At 39.4% G+C, this 18569-nt stretch overlaps 1 protein-coding gene across 1 annotated transcript; it reads right to left on the reverse strand.

The window, feature by feature from the left end:
- Positions 1 to 6791: 6791 nt before the first annotated feature.
- Positions 6792 to 16070, reverse strand: KLRF1 (killer cell lectin like receptor F1). Its single transcript, XM_008140830.3, has 6 exons — positions 15986 to 16070; positions 13970 to 14068; positions 12729 to 12884; positions 10888 to 11027; positions 10412 to 10524; positions 6792 to 6900 (listed from the first exon to the last, which is right to left on the reverse strand). The coding sequence occupies exons 1-6, from the start codon at positions 16068 to 16070 to the stop codon at positions 6792 to 6794; spliced, it is 702 nt and encodes a 233-aa protein (XP_008139052.2).
- Between the last annotated feature and the right edge of the window lie 2499 nt (positions 16071 to 18569).

An 18569-nucleotide genomic window follows, 5' to 3' on the forward strand; every position in this document is an offset into this window, starting at 1 on the left:
TCTGAAAAAGTATTTCCTCCCTTCATTATTGAGAGCTATTTCTGTTGGATACATCAGATACCCTACTTTATATTTTCATAAGTATCGTGCAATTTTTAATTTATAGTACCTATCAAAATTGATTTAATTAATATTTATTAAACATCTATTATGTGTCAAGCATTGCTTTGAAAATAAGGATACAACAGATATCCAAACAGGGCAAAAACCTTGCCCACATGGAACTTAAATTCTAGAGGAGAAAAATAAAATGTAGTATTTTGAAAGATGAAAGCAAATGCAAGTTATTTGAGAAAAGAAAGTTTTATTTTTATATTTGTCTGGTTCATTATTCAATTAATGTTCATGAATCAGGCTAGAACAGCGATTTTCAACATTTTTCATCTCACGGCACACATAAACTAATTACAAAATGTGGGAACCCTAATAAAAGTATGCTGGATGTTCAAGGCCAATTGGAGTGTGAGGGCCCTGTCCAAAGTATGCCAGATGTTCAAGGCCAATCTGAGTAAGGACATAGCAATTGTATTGTATACACTACGCAGGGGTACTTTTCTATAACCCAAATACTGGTGTCACTATAACCCAAATACTGATGTCACTATAACCCAAATACTGATGTCACTATAACCCAAATACTGATGTCACTATAACCCAAATACTGGTGTCACTATAACCCAAATACTGGTGTCACTATAACCCAAATACTGATGTCACTATTTGGCAAGAAGTCTCCTTTGTCCAAGTTGGTATAAAGTGTGTTACTGACCAGGCGGAATGAGGTGCCTTTATGTAAGGCTGGCTACTGGGTCAAGCTGCTTTGTTAGCAATGGCTGCTATGTTTACAAGGGCTCCTATGTTTACTATTGTGTTAGCAAAGGCTGCTTTGTGCAGCTACTTGGTGAGGCTACTTTGAAGAACTGTTTTGTCTTAATGGCTCCTTGTTAGCAATGGCTACCTGGGCTACAATACTCGCCCACTGAGAAAGCTAAAAGGCTAATTCCAATGTAACCTCTAAAATTCGAGGTGCAGGAAATGGTAGTCAGGGACCAAGGCATGTTAAAGAGAAAGTTTATTCCGCACTAACGAGCGAGATAGAAAAACCAGGATTAGAGGAGAAGGAGAAGGAGCTGGGCTGACTCGCTGAGAGAGAGAACAGCAACACGTGCAGCGGTGAACACGCCTTTTGAGGGGAGGAACAGGAAGGGGCGGGGCCCAGGGCACTCAGCTCGCACTGATTGATGGTTGAATGTCTCAGGGATGTCCCCGCGCAGACGCAGGTTACATCATACTTCGCCCACCACTTGGGGGAAGGGAGGATCTATCATAACCCTGATGTTTGGGGGGCTAGGGATCTGAATCTGTGCAGTAACCTAACGTGCATTCTTGATAACCTATAATTAAGTCACTGCCCCTTTCCTCCATAATCTGGTCTCACATTTTACAGAGGCCATAACCAGGGATCCTCAAACTTTTTAAACAGGGGCCAAGTTCACTGTCCCTCAGACTGTTGGAGGGCCAGACTATAGTTTAAAAAAAAACTATGAACAAATTCCTATGCACACTGCACATATCTTATTTTGAAGTGAAAACACAAAACGGCAAAAACACCCGTAAGTGGCCCACAGGCAGTAGTTTGAGGACGCCTGCCATAAACCATGAACAATACATAACCCCCAGAGAGGGTTATCAGCGCTGGCGCCAGGCCAGGCCCTGAGATATGACCCCCCATCCCAACCCATGGGGCTTTTTGCAAAGCCCATGAAAGGTCCGGAAGTCCCCATCCATATTTGGAGGACAAAGAAACCAAAGGGGAATAAAAGAAGGGCTTCCACCATATTGGTTTGCTCAGACTCTGGAGGTAACTCCTCTGAGACCGCCGAGGTAATAAAATTGTGTAACTCCATTTCTCTAAGCTCGCTTGGGTTTCTTTGGTCTTCTACGGTACCATATGCCCACGACTTCCCATATCTTCTCCATCTAATACCCATTGTCTACAGGGGTACAGCATCTGGCAGAAAAGGACCTGGGCTCCCACAGTTGGCCCAGCCAGCAGGCTCAAGGAGTAAGGACTTGGACACTTTGCATCAGGTACAGGATTTGGGGATAAGTGTCCCATCTGCCCCGCTGGAGGTCATGTTTCCTCCAACCAGGCTGTAGTATCTGGCAGCGGTGACACTGGTAGCAGCAGAGAAGACTCCGTGGTCCCTGCCAGACCAGATCCCCAAGGAGTGGCTGGGAGCTGCACAGCTTGAAAGAGACTAAGCCTCTGAGATCCAGGCAAAGATGAAGGCGGAGTCGAGTTCCGCAGAGGCAACAGCAGAGGCCATGGAGAGCACCACCATGGAGCCAGAGCAGGTGAAAGATGGCAGGAGGGTCTGGCGTCCAAGCTGCTGCTGTTCTGCAATGCGCATGAAGATTTGATTCTCTCTGCAGCCCCAGCAGTATGTGGCTCCATGGCCACCTGGAGTTCAAGCAGTGAGAGAGGGGCATGGCAAGGCCTGTGACTCTGAGTAAGACAATGCCTGCTCACAGCAGGGGTTAAAAGGGAGAAAATAGATCCGCCACCCAGTGACTGCTGCTGGCCCTCTGGATGCAGCTGCTGGTGGAGCAGTGATCCCTGAGAGTGCAGAGGGAAGGCACTACCCCTGGACCAGAGCGAGGAGTCTGATCTCCTACACTAAGGGATGGCGGAGGCACCGGTTGAGGGGCCAGGAGGCCGCATGTTGAACTCGCTGTTGTGGACTACAGTTTGCTCTGTGGTGGCCTGGATAGATATGCGGGCCCAGTTGCTCATATAGACGGGTGCCGAGTAGAGCTGTCCCTGTAATGTAGGCAACTCTCTCCAGGACCAGATTGACTCGCCTGCTACACTTCACGGTGCTGGCTTAGAGGATTGCATCGATCTCATCTTGCACTGGCGTTGGATCAATGCCCTATGTGATGGACTTGGCTGCAGAGAGTCAAGGACAGTTTGCTCTTGCGTAGGAGCATTGACAGTGGACTTTGGTCGCCTTCCCTCAGGGATGTTTGCATAGCCCTGCCATTTGTCATAGTTTGATGGCATGAGATTTAGCTACCTGGGGCCAGCCTCCCATAGGGCCAACGTTGCACTGTGTTCATGATGTGTTAACCTCTGAATCTCTTGCAGATTTGAACGCAGCTGCCAGCAGTTGTGACAGATCTATGTTGGTCTTTTGGGGTTATTAGCAAGTGTCCAGTCCCCACCTGGCGCCATTGTTACGGCCATGTGTCCTTTGTCTCAGAAGGGGGAGATGTGGGGTTGAACCCCAGAAAAAAAAGGGCACCTAGCTGCCAAGAGGGCAGTTGCCCAAGTTGGCAGAGAAAGGTGCCCATCAGGTTTTAGTCCCAGTTATGGAAGAAAACTGGGAGCCAATATTCTCTTGTGGAGAGACAGTTGGCAGCCATGTGTGCTGCCTTGCAGGCCTGTGTGACCATGCCCATGTTGGGAGTGGCACAAATCCCAAATCTAGCAAAGAGGGGCCTATTTAGAACAGTAAGAAGCAGTGAGTACCAGCCCTCTGTCACAGGAATTTTAAACCCTGTTGGGTCCTGTGACATGAGACCCTGTCAAGGGATAAAACTTCTATGGATGAGCTACTCCCTAGTCGGTTCCGAGAGGGTATGTCACCCTTCCCGAAGAGCGTGTGATGTAAAGACGGGTCTAGTAGGGAAGAGTCCTATTACACGGACAGCTGTGACTGTCCGTTTGGATACTAATGAACTATGTAGTTTGATTCAGCTGCCGGGCAAAGTAGCCCTTTGGCCATTAGAACAGAAGCTGGGCTGTCTTTACAGGCTTATCTATATACTTGCCACGATGACACAAGCAACAGTGGCTAGTAGGCCATCACCCCATGTAGGGACAGGAAATGTGAGCTCCACCTAGGGGTGGACCCACCTCGCCTAAAAGATTAGGCTGGACGAATACATACGGAGGTATCCTCAGACACTGCATGTGCAGGTGAAAGCAACAGATGAACTGTTGTGACCCCAGGCCTTCCCCCTTGGCAGAGGGGGCACAGGGAGGGTGGACCTGGCCATGGTCTGTTACTAGGGAAAGGCCACGGGTGGCCCGCCTCTCCCTTTGGGAAGCAGGTACAACTATAAGGTACAGTCTCACCCCTTGGTCCAGTCCTGGCAATGTAACCAGTACCCTGCAAGAGATAGCAAAGTACAGGCCATACAAGCCCTCTCCCAAGACCCGCCTCTCCACCCCCCGCAAGACAGGTGGGATAGACCGTCAGGGACATGAAGTTAGGCATTTGTAAGTTTACTATTGGGGCCGGAGTACTGGTCATAACATACTACAGTTTGTATTGTTGTTATAGGCTCCATGTTCAAGGAGCTGGCAAATGGGCCAGGGCACCCCTAGAAGACCATCTGGTGTAAGGGGTGGAGTGTGGGAAGCCTAATCAAAGTATGCCAAATGTTCAAGGCCCATTGGGGTGTGGGGGTCCTGCCCAGAGTACGCCAGATGTTCGAGGCCAATCTGAGCAAGGGCACAGCGATTGAATTGTATACCCTACACAGGTGTGCTTTTCTATAAACCAGATACTGATGTCACTATAACCCAAATACTGATGTCACAATTGGGCAAGAAGTCTCTTTTGTCTAAATTGGTATAAAGTGTGCTACTGACCAGCCAGTCCACGGTAGCTGCTTTTTGATAGGGCTGGCTACCGGTCAAGCTGCTTTATTAGCAATGGCTACCGTGTTTACAAGGGCTCCTGTGTTTACTATTGTGTTAGCAAAGGCTGCTTTGTGCAGCTACTTGGTGAGGCTACTTTGAAGAACTGTTTTGTCTTAATGGCTCCTTGTTAGCAATGGCTACTTGGACTACAATAAAGACTCTCCTATATGCCCACGACTTCTCATATCTTCTCCATCTAATATCCGGCGTCCACAGGGGTTTAGCCTCTGGCAGAGAAGGACCTGTGCTCCCACAGTTGGCACGGTGAGCAGGGTCAAGGAGTAAGGACTCCAACATTAAAATTCTGTGGCTCACCAAAAATATGTATTCTGCCAATCTGACAAAAAAAAAAGGGTATAATTTTGATTCATTCACACAGGAAATCTATTGTTGTGTTGGCTGTTGTCATTTTATTATTTGACACGCTGGGGGGGAAGAGGTCAGTGCCCCTGACCCTGGAGGCGTGGGGAGGGCACCTTCAGAGAGGAGAAGAAAGTCGCAAGGGAGAAAAGAGAACCCGGCTGCCTCTTTAAAGGGTGTTGCAACACAGGAGAAAAGCTGTGGATTTCTACCACCCTGGAGGTGTTAGGCATAAACTCAAAGTTTATTATGGGCATTTCAGTCTGAGATGGTAGGAACAGCTGACAACATGCAAAGCAATTGAAGAAAAAAAAAAAAAAGAAAGAGGTCAGTGCTGTTGACTAAATAGTCAGGTATTGCATGTTTTAAATTTTCTGTAACGCACCAATTGTAAACCTCTGGGCTAGAACATAAAGGCCAGTTCAAATATTGGCAAAAATGATTATTAGTATTCTACTGAGACTATTACCATTAAAAAACAAAAACAAAAAAACTACAAACAAGCAAAGGATGGTGGAGATCAGGGACAGATGTCACCTTGAAGGGCAACTCTTGTGATTCAGTTTGTAACAATTCGATCATCAAAATAGGAAATTATGAGCCATTGAGAAGAAGGCAATTTCACTACATCACTTCTCTGCTATTCCTGCTAAAGAGGCATAACTTGAATATAAGCATGAGAAATAATCAGACAGATTCCAATTGAAGAACATTTTACAGAATTACCAGCTTGTAGTATTCAAACGATCAAGGTCATGAATGTCAAAGAAGGCTAAGGAACTCTTTTAGATGGGAGGAGATTAAATAAACATCTGAACTGGCTGTTTTACTCTAAAGAACATTATTTTGGTAACTGGCAAACGCTGAAGGTAGGCCGAGAATTAGTTGGTAGCACTGTGGCAATGTTAATGTGGATTTGGGTCATTGTATTGTGATTAGGTAGAATATTTTTGTAGGAAATATACACAGCATTATTCAATGATACCTGAAATTTCATAATTAAATACATCAGTTTGACAACTAATTCACAAGAGGTTCAAGGAAAATATTTAAATCTTTATTCTGTACTCACAATCTTCTTGAAAGTTTATAATAGTTTCCAAGTTTAGATAAAACTTTTATAAAATATAAAGTAAACAAACATGTTTAACACTTTTACCCAGAATTTCCAATTTTAAGGTTTATATCATCAAAAAAAAGTACTATTATTTAAGAAAATATTTAGAATATTTATTGAAACAGTTTATAGTAGCAAAATCCTAGAAACAAAGTTAATGTTCATCAATAAAGGAGTAGAGAATTATAAATCCACACCATAATGCAACTCAGGACTGCATGAAATTTGTATAGAATATTGTTAATAATAAAAAGGCAAAATACAGAAAAGCAGACATAATAAATGAAAAATGAAATGAAAAAAATGAATAAAATGAAAAAATGAATAAATGAAAAAAAATGAATAAAAATCATGAATATAAATGCATGGGTTTACACTAGATTATAGTATCACATTAAAAACTATAAAAGGTATATTGCAGCTTATAAGCAGGAGTTATTTTGAAGCTAGGATCAATATGGGTGATGAAGGGAAAATGGAGAAAAGATTTTGGTGTTTAATTCCAGTTTTAAATTCTTACTCTTGAAGATTACTATTAGAACCTAATAGGCAAAAAACTTTGATAACTGATTATTTCACTACAATTTATTTTTTAGAATATTAACATTGACAAATCCATTTGAAAACACTGCTGCAGGCTTCAGAGTAAATTTTGTTTCCCTTGATGGCAGCACAGCTGTTTTCGGTAGCTAGTCCTTTTATGAAGAATCTGTAGAAGAGAGGATAAATATATTGTTAATCATTGCTGCTGAAGAGATCCATTTGCATTTACAGCTAATGTCCTCCCTTATTTAAAGGGTAATTCAAAATTTCAAGGCATTTGCAAATACTTTGACTCACTAAACATTAACATATCTCTGTAACTTAGTATTACTATGTGATTGGCAGAAAGTTCTGATAGAGTTAGTTTGCAAATGATAGAGCTAAGAATAAATGTGTGCCCACATTCCCATTTTAGTATTTTTGGCATTGTTTCATGTGGTCCTTAGGTTAAAAAAAAAAAAAGGTTAAGTCACATGAACAACTCACTTAACTTTTGTGGCTGGCTTCTCATATCAAATTGTACAATGGTATTAATAATATTTGCCTCATGATACTATTATGAGATTAAATGAACTAATGTTTTCATAGAACTTTGTACACAAACTGACCTATATAAGCTCTAACTAAATTGTACATTTATTGTATTATCTATGATGGGTACTGACCACCAGGGTCAGAAGCTCAACGCAGGAGCAGAAACCAGAGGCATGGAAACATGGAACAGACTGATGAATCTCAGAGGGAAGCGGGGAGGGGGAAGGACGGGAAGAGATTAACCAAAGATCTTATATGCATACTAGAGGCCCGGTGCATGGATTCATGCACCAGTAGGGTCCGTTGGCCTGGCCTCTGCCCTCTTGCAATCCAGGACCCCTTGAGGGATGTTGGACTGCTGATTTCAGCCCAATCCCTGTAGGTCAGGCCAAGGGAATCTACCAGTGCATGAATCTGTGTACCGGGCCTCTAGATTATCCATAAAGAAGTATGATAAATACAATTATAAAGTTATCTATAAAATACTATAACGTTAGTGATTTTATTCTGTTAGGAATTTATTTAAAATTAGGAAAAAGTTTAAGAAACAATCATGAACAAGATGTACAGGGTCAAGAAAACTTCCAAATTAATAAGGAGCAAATAAGTGCTGGATTTTCATATTGGAAAATACACTGTTTCCAAGTTTATGTTTGAATTTTACATTGAACAAATTTTGAACAAAAATCCCCAGGCATGGTCTAAAGTTAAAACTAAATCTTATAGGTAGTGTTGAGTGGATTTGGCAAGGAAAACTAAGCACCTTCCTTGGTGATCAATCAGAGAATGTTCAGTGGTACAACCCTACCCTCAGATGATACCATCTCATAATTTTATTCTCCATTCCAATAATGTCTTTGATTGACTTGCTTAGATTGATTCATTTAGTGCTGTGAGGGCACAGGCCAGGCCGAGGGAACCCACCAGTGCACGAATCCATGCACCAGGCCTCTAGTCCTATTTAATAAAGAGGGAATATGCTAATTGTCATCACACCCTCACAAAGATGGCAGCGCCCACAACCAATAAGGAGGGAATCTGCTAATTGAGTGCCACATCCTCAAAGATGGCAGTGCCCACAGCCACAAGATGGCAGCACTCACCCAGTCCCCTCAGCCCTGCTGGGGCGGCAGGTGCACGACACGGCCAGGCCCGCCCCCAGGCATATCTGCCACTCTGTGTGCCTTCCTTCAGTGTCCACCAGTCCTCTCAGCCCTCCAGCTGCCCAGGACACCCAGAGCTGGCCCGAAGGACAACCAAATGACTGAGCAAGCAGGGTAGCAGGCTGTGTGGGGAGACCAGGCAAGCAGGGCGGTTAGTGACGGATGACCAAACGACTGAACAAGCAGGTGTGGGACAACCAGGCTGGCGTAGGGGGTTAGTGAGGGATGACCAAATGGCTGAACAAGCAGGCTGCATGGGGCAACCAGGCTGGCAGGGGGATTGGTGAGGGACAACCAAATGACTGAACAAGCAGGCTATGTGGGGTGACCAGGCTGGCAGGGAGGGCAGTTGGGGGCGACCAGGCAGGTAGGCAGGTGAGCGATTAGGAGCCAGTGGTCCAGGATTGTGAGATGAATGTCCGACTGCCAGTTTAGGCCCGGTCCTTGGCCTAAACCGGCAGTCAGACATCCCTCGAGGGGTCCCGGATTGAAGAGGGTGCAGGCTGGGCTGAGGGGACAACCCCCCCCCCATGCACAAATTTCATGCACCAGGCCTCTAGTATGCATATAAGATCTTTGGTTAATCTCTTCCCATCCTCCTCCCCTCCCCCCTTCCCTCTGAGATTCATCAGTCTATTCCATTTGTCCATGCCTGTGGCTTCTGCTCCTGCATTGAGCATCTGCCCCCTGGTGGAAAATAAGTAATATTTAATGACAAAGTAATGGAATGGAAATAACACAACAGTATCATTAATTGGTTAGTTGGTTACATAGTGTATTATTTTCTTATCACTGCTCTAATGAATTTCCACTAACTTAGTGGCTTAAAACAACACAAATTTGTTACCTTGCAGTTCTAGATGTCAGAATTCTAAAACTAGTTTTACGGGAGTAAATGAAGTGTGTACAGCGCTGCCTTCCACAGGCCCTAGGGGGGAGTTTTGTTCATTGTCCTTTGAAACTTTTAGAGGCTGCATGCACTGCGTGGGCCATGGCTATATCACTTGGACCACATGCTCCTATTTTCTCTCTTGTAAGGACTCGTGTTTACATTGCGACCACCTGGATAATCCAGCATAATGTTCTTATCTCAAGATTATTAATTTAACCACAGCCTTGAAATCTTTTTTGCCAAGAGAGATAATACAGTCTAAGGATTTTGGTATTTGGATATGGACATCTTTGGGACCATTATTTTTTCTACCAACATCAGGATAAAATTTGAATTTACTGGTTTTACTATTTGTGTCTCTAAATATTTTATTATAAAATTAACATAAGCACACAAAAATATTGATGAAAATTTTAAAATCCTCAATAATCTCATGCAATTGCTGAGAACATGTTGTATTCTTTTGTTTGATCTTATAATTTCTCATTTATCTTTTAATGTTATGACAATAAATCATATAATACAAAAATTATACACAAGTTGTTTTTTAGTTACTAAAGATCCTGAAGTAAACATTGAGAATTTGAAAACACAAGAGTACTGCCGAGACCGGTTTGGCTCAGTGGATAGAGCGTCGGCCTTCAGACTCAAGGGTCCCAGGTTCGATTCCGGTCAAGGGCATGTGCTTTGGTTGCGGGCACATCCCCAGTGGGGGGTGTGCAGGAGGCAGCTGATCGATGTTTCTAACTCTCTATCCCTCTCTCTTCCTCTCTGTAAAAAATCAATAAAATATATTTTAAAAAAACAAAACACAAGAGTACATTGACTCAGTCCACCTTTTCATACAAATCATGAGTATTCTTTAAACAATAAATGTGCAACCATTATTGTTTTTGAGGTTTTTTAGTTTGTAAACCAAACCACAATATTTGTTATTACTCCAGTGAACATTAAATTACTTTTCATTCTTTAAAATTCTTTAGTGCCAATAATTACTTCAGAGTTGATTTTGGTGGACATAGAGATGTCTTATAAAGATAAGTCTTACAATAAACAATAAACCAGATTGCCTTTTAGTAAAGACTCACATCTTTGAAGCTAATGGAGAACCATCCACCCAGTTCCATGTTCTCTCCTGGGAGGTAAAGTTAAGTCCAATCCACACATAATTTGATTGTTTTAAGTTTTTCTGTAGAAAAGCCTAAAAAGTGAGTAATGAGTAACTAGATGAACAGAATATTTTAATAATTAAGACATACTAAATACAATTTTAGAATTTAATTGAGCTTCTCGCACTCCACATGAGGATTCTTATACTAATTGATTCATACCTTATTTATACATGTTATTTGATATATTATATGCATACATATAGTCTACTTGCAAATTGAATACAAGTATTCAGATCAGGACTAGCATGAGTGAAAGTGAGGACACAATTTAAAAGGGTCCCCCAAAACTCAGTAATCAAGATAAATGATAATTTAATGAAGGGTCAGAAGAAATTTGAGGAAAGCCATTTTGAACTGTAAAGGGGCTAGTGCCATGATACTAAACCACATACCATTTCAAATTGGTCCTGAATTATTACTAGATGAGCATTTCTTCCCAGACAATACCCATAACTGTCACTCCAACTTTTTAATTCATTAGAGAACCAATAACACTTTTCTTGATATTTGAGCCATTCTGATGGGCACAATCCTATAGAGAAATAGGAAAAACAAAGAAAAATTAAATTATATGTGTATCTCTGAAAATTGACAGTGAGAATACTTGTGTTATATAAATAAGAGTGGAGCTATAATAAAAGCATTCATCACAGGGTGTTCAGACTCACAGTGTCCAAAATACAAATATAATTCTTAGGACTTAAGAAAATTAATTTAGTGAGACAAAGCAAACCCTAGACATAAAGGTTTTTTTTATGCTATGATCCAATATAACTATTAAAAAAACATAAACCAGTTTACATATATATATATATATATATATATATATATATAGATATATATATATAGCATTAATGCTACTTGAGAGAGTAAATAAAAGATTATCTATACCACTTGCTTAGAATTTATCCACATAAAGTTTTAGAATCTCTATCTTTGTTTTATCTGTGTAATCTCTCTTAATGTCTTCCTTTTGATATTAAGTAAGACTGAGATTCATTTTTTCAATCTCTTTGTAATTTCAACTTCATCAAGTCCTTTAATTTTCTTAAATTAAATTGAAGTCTCCAAGTAAAAAGATCTGAGACTTTTGAAATAATAATGAGGGAAAGTGAACTATATATAACAACATAATTGTAGGCCAAAATAACTACCCAAATGTGGCCATTATAATCTCTTTTTTATTTATTTTTATTTTTTGGTTAATCCTCACCAGAGGATATTTTTCCATTGATTTTTAGAGTGGAAGGGAGGGAGAGAGACAGAGAGAGAGAAACATCGATGTGAGAGAGATACAACCTGCACAGGCTCCGACCAGGGATAGGGATCAAGCCTGCAACCCAGATACATGCCCTTGGCTGGAATCGAACCCAGGACCCTTCAGTCCAAGGGCCAACACTCTATACACTGAGCCAAAATGGCTAGGATGACCATAGTATTTTATGTGTGATATGTGATATTATCACAATTCATATATGATAAAGAGGACTACACAAATTAGGGGAATAGAGAAAATACTTAGTTAAGTAGTTATAAAATAAGTTAATCTGCAGCTTCGTCACATATACTATAAAATAAGTGTCCTCCCTAACCAGTTTGGCTCAGTGGATAGAGTGTTGGCCTGTGGACTGAATGGTCCCAGGTTTGATTCCGGTCAAGAGCATGTACCTTGGTTGTGGGCACATCTCCAATCGTGGGTGTGCAGGAAGCAGCTGATCAATGCTTCTCTCTCATCAATGTTTCAAACTCTCTATCCCTCTCCCTTTCCCTCTGTAAAAAATCAATAAAATATATTTAAAATAAATGTCCAAGGTTCAAAGAGTTGTTAAAATGTTTAAAAAATTTGAGAGAACAGTTTTCCAAAATTCTGTGTGATTTCAAGTTCTAAGCTTATTAAAACAATATCAATTTATTTGATATAACTGTTTTTATCTATTTGTATTTCAAAAAAAAGATAAATAAGAAACAAAAACAGTAATTACATATTGCCTTATCATCACAATTAAGTTTTCATAATTATATGTCTCAACTTGATTTTAAATCTTTACGTTCTGTTTTACAGCTCTCCCCCAACTGTAAACATATACTAGTATGTGAATCAAGTTTTGAGTGTCAAGTAGATTTATATCAGATATGTGTTTACTTAATTTGTTACATATATGTTCAATGAGATTTTTCAAACTTAGAAGGTCTAAAGATTAAAACAAAAATAGGCCAAAGCCTTGAAAAATACCTCTATGGTCTGTAGCACTTGAAGCATTGTGGTCTGCGTCTTTAGTACTTATAGTTCCTCTTGTGTCACTCTTCATTCTCAGGTTTCCAATATCATCATGCTGGGTGATATTTGAATTATTTCCTTTCGGACATTTTAGCAACACTCCTTGAGAAACTTGAAAACAGGATTATTGTAAGGTTGGGTAAATATCTTCCCTGCTCAATGTCTCAGAGACAAATTCTTAGCATGATTCTGATGATTGGAACAAGAAATCACTGAAGGGATAACTAAAAAGTTTCTTTTTCATTTTCATGTCTAATGAGAAATTATTTCAAATACCGTACAATTAATTCATTTAAATAACATATATTTGTTGAGGATCTATTCTGTGCCTGGCATTGTCCTGAGAATAGGTGATACAGCAAATAAAACAAAGTTCTTGCTCTAGGAAGTACACACACTCTTTTCATGCTTTCTTAATGTTTTACCAAGGCTTACAATGCTGTGTTTAGCCCATCCCACCATAATTGTTAACTAAAAATCTATTTCTTCCAATAGAATATGAGCTTCCTCCACATGATTATTCCTTTCTTCAGTTTGGGAGTTTTTAGTAATGTTTGTGGTATACTTGTTGTTCAGTAAAATATTTGTTGGAAGAAAGTAAGAGTAAATTAAATATAATCTTACATAAAATGTATTAAAAATTATAGAATTCTATCTATTTACAAGAAGCTGACAAATAAAGAAATATTGTTTTTAAATATTCACCTCAAAAATATGGATACGTGCACACACATACACTTTCCTCCTATCAGACTGTATGCCACTTGAGAACAAATACTCATCTGATTTGACTGCACACTAAATACATTACAATGAAGTATAATGTATTGCTTGATACATAGGAGCTCCTTATTAAATCTTTTTTTTTAATATATTTTATTAATTTTTCACAGAGAGGAAGGGAGAGGGATAGAGAGCTAGAAACATAGATGAGAGAGAGACATCGACCAGCTGCCTCCTGCACACCCCCCACCAGGGGGTCTGCCCGCAACCAATGTACATGCCCTTGACCGGAATCGAACCTGGGACCTTCCAGTCCACAGACCGACGCTCTATCCACTGAGCCAAACCGGTTTCGGCTCCTTATTAAATCTTAATGTAAGGAACTATAAATATGAAATGAGACATAATATGAAAAGAAACATGAAAAGTACACATTTTCATATATTTATTTAATTAAAGACATTTTAACTTACCCAAAAGAATCAGGGAGATAAAAGTCAAAACCAGAATACCATTTACTGTTCCAGATATTCCCAATAAGATTTTGTACCAGTGTAACCTCACAGAAAAATCTGAGAAATTAATCACATAAATTAGCTTAGAAAAGGACATTTCTAAGGAGTGGCAATTATAACAACAGAATTATATGTAATATTGGTTTTGGATTTCAAAGGCTAATAGGCAATTAAAAGCATAAAACTTAAGTAAATAGAAAAATATTTACTTTATTGTATAGTTGTAATACTCAGGGTGGTCAATATACTTTATTGTATAGTTATAATACTCTGGGTGGTAATATTATATTAAGTCTTAAAATATTGCTACTATTCAGCATAATTTACCATTGGAAAAAAGAATTTTAATCTACGTATATAATAATCTCCCCTCCATACACATAAACTCTCACATGTGTGTGCATGGCACTTACAGACACATATATTCACACAAATAAAACCTTTCTAATTAATCATTTGCTTTTGTATAATGTTCACAGCAGTTTTGTTATAATAACCATAAACTGGAAATAACTCAGAAATCCTTCAATGAATAAGAAAACTTTAGACCCATACCATGTAATATAACTCAGCAATATAAAAAAAATAAACTATTGATACATGAAACAATTAGAAATAAAATTAACACACTGAAGTCAATTGCCTTTATATATCCAATATCATTTAAAAATATAAATAAAGAAAAATTATCACTTTAGGTAGCTAACAAAACAGAAAACAAACAAGAAGAAAATTGGAAATAAACTTAAAAATTACCGCAAACAAAGTGCCACAACCAACATAAGGCGAACTAAACAAACACATAAAGAACTGAAAAGCTTAAATCTAGACTTGAACAAATAGAAATTCAACCACTTTTGGTCTGGAGGCTGTGTCAAAGAGATAAACTTTCCCTAAGTTAATTGATAAATTAAGAAGTGAATTAGTATACTGAACTACATCAGTTTGCTATGGTTTGGATTGTTTGTGATGAATTTCTGCAAACTTTATTATAAAATTATTTGGAAGAACAAACAAGTGAGCTAACCAAGCAAACAATTAAAAACACGGAAATGTGAAATGGTACAATGCTATGGAGAGATATTTAAAGAAGTTTACAAACTTCTATAGGCATTTATATCATCGTCAAGCAACCCTTCTAGAAACCTGTCCCAGTTACATATTAGAAAAATATAAAAAGACCTATGTACAAGGCCTTATAATAGTAATATTATTTTTAAAAGAATGCAAATATCATAAATGTCCAACAGTAGGGGAACTAGTTGAATAAACTAGTTGAATCAATTAGTTGAATAGGGTAAAAGGGACAGAAACTGGATTTATGGGAATTGGCAATCTCTGGAATTACCTTGCTATACACTACAGTAAAGTATTAATATTAGAATGTACTATTCAATTAACGTTTAGTAAAAGTTGCAATTTGTAGCGACCTGAGCTCCTTTTCTGTACCAAAACACATTTTGGTTTTCATGCGACATCTACCAAGTGAGAGTGAAAAAAGATTGCACATAGGAACCACCACATTTTGTGATCTTCAGGCTTATATCTCTATTTTCCAAAACAAAAAATTTCACCTCGTGGAAACCATATTTTAAAGTTATTGACAAGCTAAATTAAAACTTGGTATTTAAAATGCCATATTTTATGAATAATGAGATGCATGACTGACAACTCATATGCATTTTTAACTATTAATTTTAATTTAATGTATACATTTGCTGAGAGTATCCTAATAAATTATATGAAACAAAATATTATTTTAAAAGTAAATAACTGTTAGTCGCGCATTGATAAATGAGAGAAACAGGTACAGAGGCAAGATGGAGAGAGAGACGGAAGACAGAAGCACCAAAAAGTGAAATAGTTCAAGAACAGAATATTAGAAATTACTATCTACATTAATATTCATGTTAAATCCATGCCCATATCAATCCACACCACTTGAACAAAAAACAAAAAACCTGAATTCCATACCTTTAAATTTAAGTTGGGATGTTTGGCCAGAACTCCTTTTTTTCAACTGCACATTCAATGTCATGTATCTTTCTTCATCTTGCATCTTTAATGTGAGTAAATGTGTGTGTGTATGTGAGTATGTTTTGTTTTAAGTATGATATGTAAAAAGAAAGTAATAAATCTGATGCTAATCAGGGGTTTGTCCTCCAACTACTAATTTGTTCTTAAGGTGTCCACTCAGGGTACACCCAAGGCTTCACAGTTTCATCGTTGGTGAAAACCTCAGAGGAAATGTTTTGTTTTCTTCTTCTCACGACCTAGATACCATGATTTCTCAACTTTCTACCACATGTTTAATTTAATATCATAACAGTCCTTTAAAAATTTCTTCTCATAACTCCATAAAGTCAGGGAAATAGTGAGAAGGCTAAAAAGGGCTAATTCCAATGTAACCCTGATATTTGGGGCTAGTGATCTGAATCCAAGCCAGCAAGCTCAGTGTACATTCCTGATAACCTATAATTAAGTCCCTATCTCCTTCCCAGATACTGGCCTTGCAGAACCTGTTACTGTGAACAGTGCTCTGCCCTGGAGGGAGGGTTATTAATGCTGGCGCCAGGCCAGACCATCAGATACGGCCTGGAGACCCCCAACACCTGGGGGCCTTCTTGCAAGGCCCGCAAAAAGGACCGGAAGCATAATCCATGTTTGCGGGACAAAGACCACAGGGAGATATAAAGGAAAGCCCTATGCATGTTCCTTCACTCAGATTTGGAAGGCTGTTCCCTGAGTCCGCCAGTGTATTAAACAGTGTCCCTACTTTTTCTAAGAAGCGTCTTCGGTTTTCTTTGGTCTTCTGCAACAATAGAAATTATATCCTTTAAGAGTTGAGTTAAATGATATATATAGCTGCCGTTTTTAGCCTAAATATGTAAATTTTCAGTTAACTCCCTAATACTTAGCTTGCAATTACCTAACAATTAAATTATTTTTGATCATAAAATTTTTCAAATTATACTAATGATATAATTATATAATTTGAAGAAAAAAATACTGACAATTTTCGGCATGCTAAAGATACCCTAAATATAATATTTGAAACATCAGGGTGAATTCGGTAAAGAAACCATATTTTCCAATGATCTTTTCTGATATTTGAATATAATGCCCAATATTCATGATGCAGAGCAGAAATGTGTGCATTTTTTCTCTTAGCTTTAGTTAAGTCTAATTTACAAACCATGTTGTTCACTTATTGCATGTATATGAATGGATGGATTTTTGTAAATATATAGATGTGTGTAATCATCACTAAATCTAGTTTAGAACTTTTTCTCACTATAAAAAGTTCCCTTAGGCCCAAACGAAAAAGAGTAACACAGTTCTAAAAATGATAACTTTGCCCTAGTCAGTTTGGCTCAGTGGGTAGGGCATTGGCCTGAGGACTGAAGGGTCCTGGGTTCGATTCTGGTCAGGGCACATGCCCAGGTTGCGAACTCAGTCCCCAGTGGGGGGGGGGGGGGGGAGGTACCAGAGGCAGCCGATCAATGATTCTCTTTCATCATTGATGTTTCTATCTCTCTGAAATCAATAAAAACATATTTTGAAAAGAGAAATGATAACTTTATTCATTGAGATGAAGTACTTTAAAATTTAGGTATCTAGATCTCAAATCTCTGGCAATTGTAGCAAATCCAGAATGGAAAGCCAAAGACTGTAGCCATGAGACTTCACTAGTGAGTGTTTGGCTAACGATTAAGTAAGAAGGTAGCATCTGGTGAAGGTATTCAGTTGTGAAATGGAGATGCTTGCAGAGAGAGCAGCATGAGAGTCTTTGATTTCATTCTCCACAGAGATTTGTCTATGATAGTAGCTAGTTCTTTTTTTAAGACCTCACACAACCACTAGAGAGTGCCATTTCACAAGAGGAACTGAAGGTTTGCCCATGTGAGTTGCTGGAATACAGAAAAAGAAGGCTGAAAAGCAGCCTTGTGTCAGAAATCAACCAGCCAATTTCATTTACGCTAGGCTGTATTCAGAACACAAAAATCATCAAGTAATGTGCTTTAACTCACTGACTCTTTTGCTTTTATTAAACTAATTATTTTCATGAAGCATGCAAAAGCAATCAATCTAGTTATGTTTTTCAATTTTATTATATGAAACATACATATGACAAAGTGATTTGACAAACTTTACTGCTTTATAAATACACTAGAGGCCTGCTGCACAAAATTCATGCACATGGGGGGGTCCCCTCAGCCCAGCCTGCACCCTCTCCAATCCAGGACCGCTGGCTCCTAATCGCTCACCTGCCTGCCTGCCTAGTCGCCCCTAACTGACCCCTGCCAGCCTCGTCACCCCTAACTGCCCTCTGCTGCCAGCCAGGTTGCACCCAACTGCTCCCCCTCTGCTGGCCTGGTTGCTCCTAACTTCCCTCCTGCTGGCCTGCTCACCACTTACTGCCCCACCTGCCAGCCTGGTTGCCCCCAACTGCAACCCCTGCTGGCCTAGTCACCCCTCACTGCCCCCCCTGCCAGCCTAATCTCCCCCAACTGCCCCCCTTGCTGGTCTGGTTGCCCCCAACTGCACACCCCTGCCA

Source organism: Eptesicus fuscus, chromosome 7 (assembly GCF_027574615.1).
Source record: "Eptesicus fuscus isolate TK198812 chromosome 7, DD_ASM_mEF_20220401, whole genome shotgun sequence".
NCBI lineage: Eukaryota > Metazoa > Chordata > Mammalia > Chiroptera > Vespertilionidae > Eptesicus > Eptesicus fuscus.

Excerpts from the sequence above, each read along its gene's own strand:
- KLRF1 (XM_008140830.3), bottom strand. The coding sequence starts at position 16,070 with ATGCAAGATGAAGAAAGATACATGACATTGAATGTGCAGTTGAAAAAA. Across the intron at positions 12,885-13,969 it reads TATCTCCCTGATTCTTTTGG|TTTCTCAAGGAGTGTTGCTA; the intron begins GTAAGTTAAAAT and ends CCTGTTTTCAAG. Across the intron at positions 11,028-12,728 it reads AAGTGCTACAGACCATAGAG|GATTGTGCCCATCAGAATGG; the intron begins GTATTTTTCAAG and ends ATTTCTCTATAG.